The following is a 15,382-nucleotide window of genomic DNA, read 5'->3' as shown; positions in this document are numbered from 1 at the left end:
AAAATATTGAAAATGCTGACACAATATGAAGAAATAACTAATCATTCTATCTAGAAACCATTGAATGAGTATATTTTCACCAAAAAAGTAAAATAATTATCAGCTAAAAAAAAAAAGAGGCATATGTATGTATACACATACCCCCGCATATTTCCATCAATAACAACAAACAATGGAAGAAAACAAAACAACAACAACAAAAAAGAGTTACTTGAAAGGGAAAAGAGGAAACTTTTTTAAAAAAATCAAAGTGAAAAAAAAATTTGAATTTAACTAGATATTCAGTTGACTTAACTATGTTATTAGTGGGTCCTGCTGAATTGTTTTTTAATGGGGCCCCACGTGACACTGCAAAAAACAATGCCTTTACCGTTTTCTAGGTTGTAATCTCTCCGGGAGCAGACTAATAAGATTTTCTGCTAATGAGGTACTGAGTAGATTCGAACCAACCACGACACCAAACTGGGCTTTATGACTTAGGTATAAAACTCCACTGCCATTAAGTCAGTTCTGACTCATAATGACAGTACTGAACAGAAGTTGCCCCACAGGGTTTCTGAAGCTCTAAATCAGTAGACTGCCTCATCTTTTTCTTAAGGAGTAGCTGATGTTTTCAAATCACCAACTCTGAGATTAGCAGCTTAGTGTTCCACCCACTGTATCACCAAGGATCCTTGGCTTTCCCGCTATTGGTGGTGTCTGTACTGCTGAGTCAGAACTGACTCACAGCTGACCCTCCAGTAAGTTGTAAGCAGCTGCAGATTCCATGAGAGGATACTGTCGTCTTTCTCCTGTGGATTAGCTGGTGGATCTGAACTGCCGGCTTTTGTGTTGGCAGCACAACTCCTTCCCATTAGGCCATAAGAGCTCCCTGCCTTAACCATAGAAAGGAATTATTTCAAAGAACTCTAAGACATAGTTATTTAATGGCACATGCTTAGTTCATTAGATTCTACAAACAAACTAAAACCTGCAAAGAAAGTGGAGTGGGAGGGAAAGGGAGAACCCAAAAACCTGTATTTGGTAATACTGCTAGCAATACTATATTGCTTTGCAAAGTAAATAAAACGGTGCTCTGGTGGCTTAATAATAAGGAGATGCACTGACAAGCCAAAGGCATGCACTGTGAATCCATCAGCAACTTCATGGAAAAAAAATGGGCTATCTCCCCCCCATGCAATTTACTGTCTTTGAAAATCCACTGGAGGGTCAGCTATTAAGTCTATTCCAATTGTACACAACAAAGTAAATAAATCTCTAAGTAAAATGTTTGTAATCATAAACTTGAATTACTGATACTGGTATATTTTCATGCATTCTAAAAAATGTCAAATTCTGCAAAACTGAAGAATTACAGAGCTTATGGGGGGGGGGAAGTATTAGAAACTAATTGCTCAAAACCTAGGCAACTTTGTAATAAGAACCTCAACAACAAAGTAATTGATACCTCAGGAGAAAATCTGGACAGCCCAGACAATAGTTCAGTGTAGCAATAGAGTAGAAAAGCTGACTTTCTGGTCTCAAAACAATACAAGAAGTGGACCTAATTAAGTGGGTGCCTGTTAAGTTGGGCACAGGAGGAAAAACAGAGCATCCAAAAACCCAGGGCCCCAGCTGGTGGCCTACTCCATGATCTTTTTAGTTGTTAGGTGCCATTATGTGGGAACCAACTCATAGGTGATGCCCACTCACATGGGAAGAGAGTGTCTATCTCTATCCTGAGAAGCAGCTAGTGGATTAGTTTTCTTTTAGACAAAAGTTTCAGCTAATAAAAACAGAATGACAGAATTAGAACATTATCTCTCTCTAACATACTCTCTAATGTATGAAGTGTGCTGTGCTGCTAATCAAAAAGCTGCATAAGCATCTAGAAACTCTAATCCACCAGCCACTCCTCAGGAGAAAACTGCTGTCTCCTGATTAAGATTTCGAGTCCCAGAAAACCAATGGAGGGTTACTAAGAATTCAAACTGACTCTATGGCAGTATGTTAGATTATAAGACAAAACAGAATTTCATTGTTCTTATGTGAAACTCGTACACAGATCAAAAAGTAGTCGTTCAAATAGAAGAAGGAGATACCGCATGGTTTAAAATCAAGAAAGGTGTTAAGCCAAGGTTATATTCATTCATCATATTTATTCAATCTGTATGCCAAGCAAACAGTTAAAGAAGCTGGACTATATGAAGAACATGGCACCAGGATTGGCAGAAGACTCATCACTAACCTGCTTTATGCCGATGACACAGCCCTGCTTGCAGAAAGTGAGGCAGTGAAAAGAGTGTGATGAAAACTTAAAGGATTAAAGAAAACTCAAAGACTGCAGCCTTAAATATAGATTACACCTAAACAACAAGAAAACAAAAATCACAACTGGACCAATAGGCAAAATCATGGTGAATGGAGAAAAGACTGACGTCGACAACTTTATTTTACTTGGCTCTACAATCAACATTCATGGTAGCAATAGTCAAGAGATCAAAAGGTATAAACATTGGGAAAATCTGCTGTCATAGACATCTCCAAAATACTAGAGAGCAAGGATGTCAGTTTAAAGACTAAGGTACATTTGACTAAAGTCATGTTATTTTCAATCACTTAAGTATGTGAAAGTTGAATAATGAATAAGAAAGATTTAAAAAAAAAAAGAAAAACAACTACGATGTCTGAATTGTGGTGCTAGGAAAAGTACTAAATATACTGCAAATTGCCAAAGGAATTTAAAAAGAAACCAACACACACATACACACACACACACACACACACACACACACTTTTCATGGAGAAAGGGATCTCTAGTGGCCTAGTGGGTAAGGAGTTGTACTGCCAACCCAAAAGCAGGAGGTTTAAATCCAGCAGCTGCTACACAGAAGAAAGATGAGGAATCATACCCCAAGCAATATAGAGCGCTCCTTGGAGGCAAGGATGGTGAAATTTTATCTTACATACTTTTAGCATGCTGTCAAGTGGAACCAGTCCTGGGGGAGAAAGACATCATTCTGAGGAAAGTAAGAGGGTCAGTGAGAAAGAGGAAGATCCTCAATAACATGAACTGACACAGTCAGTAAAAATGGGCTTGAACATGCTGAAAATCATGAGGATAGTGCAGGATAGGCCAAGGTTTCAACCTGTTGTTCATAGGATTGCTATGATTCATAGTTGACTTGACAGCATTCAACAACAATAGGGTTACCAAGGTTGTCAGTCTTTACAGAAGTAAAACAAACAAGCAAACAAACAAAAAGACAGTTATTTTACCAGATGCTCTTCTGGAGAAGGAAGGCAAGCTCCTCCCGTGCCAGTCAGATCTAATTTTATGGTACAGAACAAGAAAGGAAAGGCAGCCTTTACAGAAGCGAACTGTCAACACTGTTTTCCCTTGGAGATGTTAATGGGTTAGAACTGCCAAACTGTAGGTTGACATCCAAGTGCTTTAACCACTGTACCATCAGAACTCCATCCAAGTTGCTCTAGACAATTAAAAAAATCAACGCCAGCTAAAATCATTAGAAAATTATATGGAATTTTTTTTCATTAATTTCAGTGAACATTTACATTTGGATTTCCATTCATTCACTGTTGCACTTTTCTCTCCACCCACCCCACTCCTACCCCCAGTTAGAAAATGATATGAAATTTTTAAAAGGATGAATAAGGCTGATAATCCCTAATACTACAAAACCTTAATCGACCAAATGTTATGTGCCTGCAGAGGTGATACTACAGGATAAAGTACTCTTGCTTTATACTGGACTTGCACCCAAAGCTAACCTGATAAAGCTCTAAATTTAAATACCAGTTTACAAGAAACAAAACAGAGAAGCAAGTTAAAGGATACCACAAAGATAAAGCAACCAGCAAAATCTAAGACACAGAAAATTATTTACAACATATAACTTGGTTTCTTTAACAAATAAATTGTGATGGGGAGCAAAAAAAGGTAAGACTGATCAGAAAATTGAATACATTAAGACTCAAATGAGATTAAACGAATTGTGAAGCCTTTGTCTAGACAATGATTTGAATAAATCAGCTGCAAAATAATTACAAAATAAGAAGTCTGAGCACTACACACTGAAATGTCTAAGATAAGTTTTTATTATTGTTGTAAGTATGATTCTAATGTGGTTTTGTCTAATCTTTCAGTTACATATTAGAGAATTTATGTTAAAATGTTACGATATTTAGAAATCTGTTTAAAAATATCCTAGGGTTGAGATAGGGTATGTGGGAGGTGGAATAGCTGAAACAAGACTGGTCATTTATTGATAAATGGAGAAGCCAATTAGAAGTAATTGATGCATTACACTGTGCCCTCTATTTCTGTATACAATTGAATATATGTGACTCAAAAGTTAAAACAAAGTTAATGAAATGAAGGTAATGTAACAGAACTCAAGAAAACTTTACTAGATAGGAATAAATTATATCTTATTCTCTCTTTGAAGAAATGTATATGATTTTTGAAAATATGCTGACCTAAGAGACATATTAAAGGGTACATACTAAATGATTCTTATATGAATTTCACCACAATTATCTTGGTACAAGTGGAGCAAGATCTTCATTATGAAGGAAAAAGGTACGTTACAGTATGATGAAAATGCTTTACATCTTTATATAGATAATGATTACATGAATGTATCTATTTGTAGTATTTCAACATGCTATAAACCTAAGATTTTCCCATTCTACTATGTGTTAATTAGGCTTCAATAAAAAAGTATTTTTAATATATATACACACACATACACACAAGGGAGCTCCCATAGCTTAGTGGTAAGGAATTTGACAATTCAAAGGCATGCAGTTCAAATCCACCAGCTCCTCAGTGGAACAAAGATGGGGAACCCCCCTCTCATACAATTTACTGTCTCTGAAAACCAGCTGGTGGCTCAGGTAGGAGTCTGTTCTGACTCTACAGTGCATAACGTATGCACTTATACTACATACATACAAATTTTATTAGGATTAAAAAGCATGTTTGGGCTGTTTGCTAGTAATCTCTGAAAAGGCCTTTCTCAAGGGTGTGGTGTAGAAAAATACAAATTAAAAGAAGATACTTTAAAATCACTAAGAGCAAGGAAAACAGTGCATGGTCCAAAATCAGGAAAGGTGTGCCATCAGGAATGTGTCCTGTCTCTAAACTTTTTAAATCTATCGATATACAGAACAAATCATTTGAGGAGACTGGACTTTATGAGGAGGAATGTGGCATCAGAATTGGAAGAAGACTCATCAACAACCTGCATTATGCAGATGATACAACCTTGCTTGCTGAACCCAAGAAGACCTGAAGTGTTTGCTGCACAAGGTCAAGAAATGCAGTATTCAATATGGATTGAAACTGAATATCAAGAAAAACAAAGAGTCTCACCACTGGGCCAACTGGCAGCACCATGATAAACAGAGAAGAGACTGAGACTGTCAATTTCGGCTTGTTCCATAATCAACACTCTTGGCATCAACGGTTAGGAAATCAAAAGATGAATTGCATTAGGAAAATCTGCTGTCAGGGACCTCTCCAGAGTGCTTAGGAGAGACAATGTGAGTCTAGAGACTTAAGGTGTCCCTGAAACAGGCACTAGTCTTTGCAATTACTTGCTTTACATCAGATAGCTGGACAATGACTAAGAATGACAGAAGAATTGATGTCTTTCAGTTGTAATCCTCAAGAAGCATACTGAACACACCATGGACTGCCAAGACAGCAGATAGATTTGTCCTGGAGAGGGTGAAACCAAGTGGACCCTTGAAGGCTAAGATTTTAAAGCTCTATCTCACATACTTTCGGCATGTTGTCAGGAAGGACCAGTCCTTGGAGAAGGACATCATGCTTGGAAAGGTGGAGGGACAGCACAGGAGAGAAGACCTCGGATGATATGGATTGACACAGTGACTGGGGCAATGGGGGCAAGTGTGTCAGAGACAGTGAGATTGACTCATGGTAGGGCAGGGTTCAGAGCTATTGTGCATAGGGTTGTTATGAGTCACAAACGACTCAATACCATGTAATAAGATGACATTATGATTTTAAATCTCACATGCTTGGGACTCTATTACACAAAGATAAATTCATTGTGTTTATCAAATAAAAGTTCTGAGCCAATAAGCTGGAGGGAAAATCAAAAGGCAAGGAAAAACTCTTCTGTTAATGTGTTTGTGGATCACAATAAACTGTGGCTAACTCTGAGAATCCCAGAATACTTGATTGTGCTTATGTGAAACCTTTCCTTGGACCAGGAGGCAGTCGCCAGAACAGAGTAAGGAAACACTGCATGGTTGAAAATTGGGAAGGATATACGGCAGGGATGTGTCTATCTCTCTCAATTGCTATATTACTAGATCTCTTAAAAAGCCCTGACCTTTTGCCAAGTTCTATGAAACTGGTGAAACCTTATTTGGGAGCAAAAGACCCTTGCTTCATATAGAAGGTCTGGGATAATAAGAACATGGAAGAAATATCTTATTTTTGGGAAGAGATATAATAACCCCTATGTCCCTAAGAGAACCATGGAAATAAAGAAAACTAAGCAGATTTGAAGAAGCGTTGTGTTGGGATGTCAATAACTAGACATCATATAGAATTGCACACACAAAGCATATGAGGATAAAGATTCCCAGTCCATGCTACTACCCTGTGTTGCCCCAGCACCCTGACTTTGTCCTCAGCTCAGGCCCGCTGACTTAAGTATAGCAGAACAAATGCTCAAAATAAAAATAAAATTTAATTTTAAAAATCCCATCATGACTTTGTCCTCAGCTCAGGCCCGCTGACTTAAGTATAGCAGAACAAATGCTCAAAATAAAAATAAAATTTAATTTTAAAAATCCCATCAAACACAAAACCAGACAAACAAAATATTTTAACATTTGACTTTGTGGCAAAAGATGTAACAGGCTAGGTCCATTTTACCCCATATACTTACAAGGAATAAGGAATAGAAAATAAGAGAAGCAGTCTCCTAAAGTCTTGTAGTCTAGGAAAATTACATAATAATAAAGATACTGTCTGTTTTATAGCCAAAATAATGTCTAAACTATAAGGAAGTTTAAGTTTGCAAATATTTTAAAAATCAAGGAGTAATTTTTCCACAGAACTTAATCTTTTATTTTTCTTTTTCCTATCATGTAACAGTTCACAGCTCAAACACATTAAAGCACATTTTTAAATTCTGAGAACTTACAGAATAGCCATTCTGAATGAGACTTCCAGACACTAAATAGGTGACATGCAACTGTGCTCCTGAATTTTCCTTTCGCTTCCTTTCAACATAATCATACAGCAACCTGTTCCAAACAAAAGAATACACAGTAAGAGCTTTAACCTCATCAAGTTTAAATTTACAATTTTAAGTTTGATGTTAAATTTGACAGTCCTTCGAATTTTCTAAATAGAATTGCTGCTACACAGACAGTGACTGAAGCAATTTGTGTTATGTCTGAAAGAAATTAAGTCTAAAAATAAGTGTGCAGAGAAAACAGTCTGAGAAGCTGGAGTATATGCAGAATGCGGCATCAGGATTGAAAAAGGTGGCATCATCAACAACCTGCATTATGCAGATGACACATCTTTGCTTATAAAAAGTGAAGACTTGGAATAGTTACTGAAGACAATCAAAGGCTCTAGCTTTTGAGATGGATTATACCTCAATATAACTTAAAATTCAAACTCACTGCCATCTAGTCAGAAATTACTCCTAATGACAGCTAATCCTCCATCAAGTTTTCAGAGGCTATAAATTTCCAGGAGGAAATTACCCATCTTCCTCACAAGATGAACTGGCAACATTACGAAAAAAGATTAAAGATTAAAGTTGTCAATAATTTCCTTTTACTCGGATCCACATTTAAACCCATGGAAAAAGCAGTCAAGAAATCAATGTGTTTCACTGTGAAAATCTGGTATCAAGGACCTTTTCATTTTCAAAATACTAAAGAACAAGTCCAGAGGAAGTCATGCTGCTAACATAAACCAGCTCTATTGTGGTCTACTAGCAGCTAGATAGAAGATGAGCAATTTAATCCTGTGCTGTCTACAGCCTCAGAAAAACTGTAGCAGGTCACCTAAGAGTCTGTTCTGACTCAACAGCAATGACAGTGATTGTAAAAGAGCAAGGATGTCAGTTTAAAGACTAAGGTGTGATCCAAATCTTTCAATTGCTTCATGCTATTGTTGTTACGTGCCATCAAGTGGCCTGCAACTCACAGCGACCCTATGTAGCCCTGCCCTATCCTGAGCCAATCTCATTGTCTCCAACACACCTAATACCATTTCTCCAGTCACTGTGTCAATCCATCTTATTCTGGGTCTTCCTCTCCTGCACTGTCCCTCCACCCTTCCAAACATAATGTCCTTCTCCAAGGACTGTTCCTTCTTGGCCACAAAGCATGTTAGAGAGAGCTTCAAAATCCTTGCCTCCAAAAAGGAGCTTGGTTTCACCCTCTCCAGAATAGACCTGTTTGATCTCCTGGCAGTCTACAGTATGTTCAACACTCTGCTCCTATACCACAACTCAAAGGCATTGATCCTTCTTCTATCATCCTTAGTTACTGTCAAGCTATTGGATGTATAGAAAGTAATTGTGTGCATCAGGCACACCTTAGTCTCCAGACTGATATCATTGCTCTTCAGTACACTAGAGAGGTCCCTGACAGCAGACTTTACAAAGCAATTTGTCTTTTAAAATTTTCTGACTGCTGGTGCCAAGAGGGTTGATTGTGGAATCAAGCAAGCTGAAGTTGCTTCACCATCTCTGATTATTATTAGTCCCATTATGTGTTGCGGGTCTTCTTCTTTACTTGACCCTCTAACTTTCCCAGTATGTGGTCTTTTCCCAAGGGTCCGGCCCCTCCTGAAAACATGCCCAAAGGAGGTAAGATGAACCTTTGCCAGTCTTGCCTCTAAGGTGCACTCTGGCTGCGCTTCCTCCAAGACATACTTGTTTGTTATTTCGGAAGTCCATGGACAGTCAGCACTCTTCTTCAACACCAACGCTCAAAGGCATAAATTCTTCTGTCATCCTTATTCACTGTCCAACTTTCAAACACATAGGTTTTTGTTGTTATGTGTCATCAAGTCACCTGTGACTCATAGCAACCCTATGTACAACAGCCCTAAACCTTGCTCTATCCTGTGCCAATCTTATTGATCTGACACACCTACTCCCATTAGCCCAGTAAGTGAATCAATCCATCTCATTGAGGATCTTTCTCTCTTGCACTTTCCCTCCACCCTCCCAAGCATGACATCCCTCTCCAAGGACTGGTCCCTTCTTGCAACATGTCCACAGTATGTCAAAGGAAGCTTCAGAATCCTTGCCTCCAAGGAGCAGTTTAGTCTCATACTCTCTAGAATGAACCTGTTTGTTCTTCTAGCAGTCCAGGGTATACTGAATACTCTTCTCCAGCCACACAGCTCAAAGGCATCAACTCTCCTTCTAGCATTCCTACTCATTGTCCAGCTCTCTGATGCACAGCAAGTAATTGCAAAGACCCTGGCCTGGATCTGGCACACATTAGTCTCAAGACTGACATCGTTGCTCTTCAGTACTTTGGAGAGGTCCTTGACAGTAGACTTTCCCATTGCAATTCATCTTTTAATTTCCTGGCTGCTGGTACTAAGAGTGTTGATTGTGGAGTCAAGCAAACTGAAGCTGTTAACAATCTCAATCTCTTCACTGTCTATCACGATGCTACAATTGGCCCAGTCGTGATAATCTTTGTTTTCTTGATGTTGAGTTTCAATCCATATTGAAGGCTGCAGTCCTTGACCTTCTGCAGCAAGAGCTTCAGGTCCTCCTCAGTTTCAGCAAGCACCTGAAAACACCATAGCCTGGATCAAACACACATTGGTCTTTATCATTATGCCACCAGGGCTCCTGTCTATCTCATTAAACCTGTTTTTTATAATTATGAAAAGAAGTTACAGGTTGATATTATAGTTAGGGGTGGTGAGTTCAAACAGATAGCCTTTCAGTTAGCAGTCAACACTTAACCACTAAGCCACTAGTACCTTTTACATCTTAATAAAGAAGCCAGAAAGAAAGTAACAGGGTGATAGGACAGAGAGTTAGGAAAAGGTAGAAAGACTTAAGGTAGAAGTAGGAGTACTACTTAGGATTTGTTCTTGGGTTTGGACCAGAATGAATGTTAGCAATAGCAATCTAAGAGAGTCAAAACTACTCCAAATCTTTCCCCAGACCAAGCATTTTAGGTCTCAAAGGTATAAACAAACACAAGTCAAAAATCAAGAATCGTAGACTTAACCAAAACCAATTCAAACAAAGACAAATAGACTCATTCCAGAGAACAGAGGTTTTCTAACACCGAACCATTCCTACAACTCAAAGAAAGTTTCTATAGATAAAATCAGACCATCTTTAGCAAAAAGCAATTTACTAAGTATTTTTTTTTAAAGTCTATTAATACATCCATATAAATCTATACATAAGCACAGATACACAGTGAAGCTCTGGTGGCCTAGTTAGTAAAGGACTCCTCTAGTACCCAAAAGGCAGGTAATTCAAATTCACCAGCTATCCATAGGAGAGATGGTCAATCTCCTCCTGCACAATTTACAGCCTCTGAAAACCCACCAGAGAGTCAGCCAGACCCTCCGAGTTGATTTTGACTCAATGGCATACAACAATAGCAACAAGAATATACACACAAACAAACACAGCCTCAGGCTGTTTATTCCTTCCCTTACTTGCAACATACACAATATCTAAACATTTTTCTAAGTAAAAAAAAAGTTTCATTAAAAACTTGCCTTTTCACTTCTGGTCTCAAAATGAACTATTACATTTCAGCCAAAAGACTATATAGCAACATTCAAGAAAAGTTAATTGTAATTAATGTCATAAAATAAAATGTCTATAAATAACTGAATGAAAAAGTAATGATTATAAACTTTCATGCAAATAATTTTTTCATTTCAAGGATAATAATCTCACCATTGTGGGTTTTGTGGGTTTTTTGTTTTGTTTTTATTTCACTTAAATACCTCTCCCAGTTTGTTACACAGCTTGTGTCAAACACCTGCTGACCTCATTATCAAGTGCTTCAAAAACATTCAGAGATAGGCTTAAGAAGCTTCTGTCAAATTTTAAGATAATACACATTAAAATCCAAGATCAAAGCAGAATTTGATGGTCTGTTTTATAGGTTCAAAATAACAAAGTAACATCAGCCAGAAGATAAGACTTTAAGTGCTGTAAATTTATTACTGCATAATTGTGTACCAGACCACTTATCTTCTGAAATAAACAAAAGTAGTAAAATACAGCAAAGGTTATCTGCCCAGAGAAGGATATGAGTACTGATGTTAGCTCTAATTTAGAGGCTACCTAAAGAGCTAAAAGCAAAACAAAAAATTCCAATGAGATTAAAATTAGTAGTAAATTGGACTTACTGTTTGGCCTGGTTAACATGTACTCCTAATGTATAGCTCAACCATTTGTATGTCACCTGCAAGAAAAATTATTTTATGAGATGTCCCCAGAGCACTGCTTAGTTCCAAGGTTCTACTCCTAAGGAGACCTATTCTTACAGGATCATCACATATAAATTCCAATATCTGCCATCCTAGTTTTGGCAAGAACCAACATTCTAATCAGATAAAAAGATCAGGATATTTCTCTTACAAACATTAATGAAAAAAAAGGGTTTTTTTTTGAAAAGGCTTGATACATTTAGTCAGAAAATGCACTCATTTTCCTCTTCACATTTTTAAGATTTTCATTAAGATCTTTCTCTGTACTTCGTCTTTTTCTGGGGCAACCACCCAAAACTATCTTAAGACTCACTCAGAAGTTAGAATAGGGTGTCAGGGTGCACAGCGTCCCTTTTCAGCAGAAGTAGCTAAGAAAATACGCCATCCCCTTTTCCTTATGAATCAGGGTGAAGTCTCTCTCAGGGAGGAGTGATAGGGAATGGCAAAGGACACACTGACAAAGGAGATTAATCAGAACTGACTTTGACAAGCACTGTGGCAATTGGACAATTAAAACAGACATTTGGATGGCGGGGGAAGAAGAACAAACTGGGGAGGAGGGTAGAGAGAATGGTGCAACAATGAATGAATGAAAACCCAAAATCTCTGTAAATGTTCATTAAAACTAATAAAATTTAATAAAAAAAAGAAGTTAGATTACTTACATGTGAATGAATTATTCAAATTTCTAAAGAAAAGCTAACACAGTAAAAGATACAGGTAGTACAGGGGTCAGGGAATAAAGTGGATGAATATTTTATCAGAGGCTACAGGGGTGAGTCTTGATTATTCCATGTCTATTACTCTTTTTTCCCCAAAGTCCATTTCAACGTGGAATACTGAGCTTACAAAAAACTGTTAAGACCTACACTGCTTAGGTAAAGTATGTATAATGTAGAAAGCATTGTTGTTGTTGTTAAGCGCCTTGAATCTAGATGACTCATAGCAACCTTATGAATGAAAGACAGGAACACTAGTATAACTTTCATCATTTCTCCAAGTTCATAGTTTCTGGAGGCAAGCCGTTTTGGAAGTGGATGCCACTCCTGCTTCCAAGCTTGTTTTAATCGGGGAGCCACTCCTGCTTCCAAGCTTGTTTTAATCGGGGAGCTCCACCAAACACTGTACCCCATGGGTAACCATTATCACATTTTGACACATCTGCGTCACAGTGTTTAGCATTATAGCAAACACAAGTTACCTCTGAACAGCAAATGGACAGGCCAGTGCTAAACCACTTAAAAGAATGTTTGACCAAAAACAATTAAAACCAGGCCTGAGGGCAGATTAAAGTCGCCCACCTTTAGCTTGGTAGCATCGCTTTCTGTCCACAAGGCTCACAGAGCTGGTGTAGAAAAGATCTAGGTTTAAAAATCGTCTATCTCTTGTTAAGCCATAAACTAGACAATTATTTTGCCTCTCGGCGTCAATGCCCCCTTCTATGGTCAGACACTAGTACCTCTCTGAGTGAGTCGTCGTAAATATTAAAAGCAAAGTGGATTCAAATTGCGCTAACTCGCAGTAGGCATTAAGCAACTGTGATCGGGAATGTGCACTCATATCCACAGCTCATTGGTTCGTTTACACCAAGCTTGGCAGGCAGGCCAAGCTTCTATCGATACTTAGATTTTCCAGGAAGAGAAAATTAGCTGGTGGGCGGTTAAACTTGCCACTTAACACCAGTTAAGAAATAACTTCCGCGATTGTAAACGCGGGGCTTTAAACCATCTCCATAAGGCACAGGGCTGACTTGGAAATACGCTTAGAAAGCCAATGGATCCCCGTCTGCGACCCCTTCCCAGTGCAGAGCGGCCCGCTTGCCCAACCAAGGAGCAGGGGGCGCGCGACCCAGAACCTCTCGGACGAGCCTTCGAAAGCCTTGAGACTCCAGGACTGAGGGGACCTGTCTCCCAAACAGAGTCAAGGCTCCGCGCCGCCTTCACAAGCGGAAGAAACACAAATGCCCCCTCGAATTCCCCATCCCTGGCTTCTTACGATCTTGTTTTGATCCATGACAAATTCGTCTATATTTTCCAAATAAAGCTGGTCCGCCATACTGCTGCAGCCCTGGGCCCCGACGCTTCCCAGTCACCCTCGCAGCCACACTCTCAGCTCCCGCCGGCGGGAAATGTCTTCGCGAGCTCCCACCCTCTCGGGTCTAGGGTCGTTTCCCACGGCAACGGAGTGGACGCACTACGGCGGCCGTAGCAGGCCAAACTAGTCCCAGAGATGGCGCGGACTGAAGTACGTAAAGCCCGCAGAAGCTGGCGGGAGGGAAGAACTGGGAGAACAGGCGTGGTCCGGAAGTGGTGTGTGAAAAGCCTTGTTTTTGAACTTCCCCTCTTCCAGTTACTGACTGAGCGCTCTTTTGTGGGCACTGCTAGTCCAAAGACTTCGCTTCTGTGGCGGTTCGAATCCACCAGCGACTCTGTAAGAGAAAGATGAGCAGTCTCTTCCAGTACGATTTATGGCTTCAGAAAAGCCGCCAAAGGGATCAGCTGTGAGTCAGTTTCAGCTGGATGGCAATGATCAACTACCGTGTGATTTAAAGCAGACTAGAATTTTGAAGGTTTTTATACTTCAGATGAGCCCGGGTGGAGTAGTGTATTGGTCCGCTAACGGAACAGACAGTAGTTTGAAGGTCCCCCACCCTCATCCCACAAGAAATATTTGAGCAGTCTTTGGTGGCCTAGTGGTAAGAAGCTGCACTGCCAAACCGAAGATAGGCTTGTTCGAATACACAACTGCTCTGGGGAGGAAGATGGGCGCTTTGCCGCCTCTGGACACCCGCTGTGAGTCGATTCCGACTCGATAGTGTGTAACAATCACTGTCCATAGCAACAGCGGTAAAGAAATAAAGTAACAGTGCGTTCGGCAAATGTGCAAGGAAGCTCTTTAAATTGAGCTAGGATGCCACTTTGAGGACTAGGATGCATATTACTCAAGCCATAGTATTTTCATTTGCTTCGTATGCCTATGAAATTTGGGCAATAAGTAAAAACTGAAGAACGACTGACTATTTGAACTGTGGTGTTGACAAAGACTAGAGACTGGCAAAAATAGAAAAGAAATTTTAGGACAGAGTGATTCCAGCTGGGATAAAGTACTTTTTGCTATAATCTCTCAGAATTGAGAAAGTAGGAAAGGTGTTCCAGATGATTTGAAGCAGGGTATTTCATGTAATTTGCTGAGAAACGAAAGCACCTCATTTTCATGCAGAGCTCTTCCAAAAAAATTCATTATAGTTGGTTTATGAGGAGAGGTGAAACTTGGGGGAAGCCAAATCAAGCAGGGCTCATAACATGGTGTGAAAAGATAGAACTTCATTCAGAGAGAAATTTGGGGATAAGTTTTCAGCTTGAGGCATTCAACTATAATTTCTTCTCTATAGGACAAATCATTTACATCAACTACAGACTTACCTACCCTGAGATGAGAAGAACTAGATAATGCCTTACTACCACTATGAACCATTCATTCTAACCAGTATCACAACAAATGAACTCGGATAGAATGAGGGAATGATGTGGAATAGACCCTCAAATTCTTAGAAAAGAAAAGTAAGAAAGAGACCTACTGGGCTGGTTGAGACTGGATTTCTGACACTACTGAGTGAAATTTTCTTCAAACCTTAAACTGAAGTTAACCCCTAAGGTCACCTTGTGGCTACATAACAAATTGGCTCACCTGTGAGTACTGTGGTCTTAAATTCTTTGTTTCCTTTAAAAAAAGTCAACATTTTAAAGTTTATAAATCATATTGGTTTTTCATTCAATCATTCATACACATTTTCTTTTATGACATTAATTATAATTGATTAAGGTTTGATAATTAATTAATTACAAAGTCTGGTCAACTCCTTATTGTACATTGCCTTTCCCTTCA

At 39.0% G+C, this 15,382-nt stretch overlaps 1 protein-coding gene across 1 annotated transcript in view; it reads right to left on the bottom strand.

The window, feature by feature from the left end:
* POLD3 (polymerase (DNA-directed), delta 3, accessory subunit) overlaps positions 1–13,619 on the bottom strand; it is a 68,501-nt gene extending 54,882 nt beyond the window's left edge. The window contains exons 1-3 of the mRNA XM_006885579.1: positions 13,493–13,619; positions 11,417–11,472; positions 7,188–7,290 (exon numbers count right to left, since the gene is read on the bottom strand). Coding sequence (XP_006885641.1) covers positions 7,188–7,290; positions 11,417–11,472; positions 13,493–13,552 — 219 coding nt within the window. The 5' untranslated portion in view covers positions 13,553–13,619. The remainder of the gene's footprint in view (positions 1–7,187; positions 7,291–11,416; positions 11,473–13,492) is intronic.
* Between the last annotated feature and the right edge of the window lie 1,763 nt (positions 13,620–15,382).

Source organism: Elephantulus edwardii, unplaced genomic scaffold (genome assembly GCF_000299155.1).
Source record: "Elephantulus edwardii isolate Elephantulus edwardi_28Jun2011 unplaced genomic scaffold, EleEdw1.0 scaffold00044, whole genome shotgun sequence".
Taxonomy (NCBI): Eukaryota; Metazoa; Chordata; class Mammalia; order Macroscelidea; family Macroscelididae; genus Elephantulus; species Elephantulus edwardii.
The sequence above is the reverse complement of the archived record's forward strand: the minus strand, read 5'-3'. Positions and strand labels throughout refer to the sequence as shown.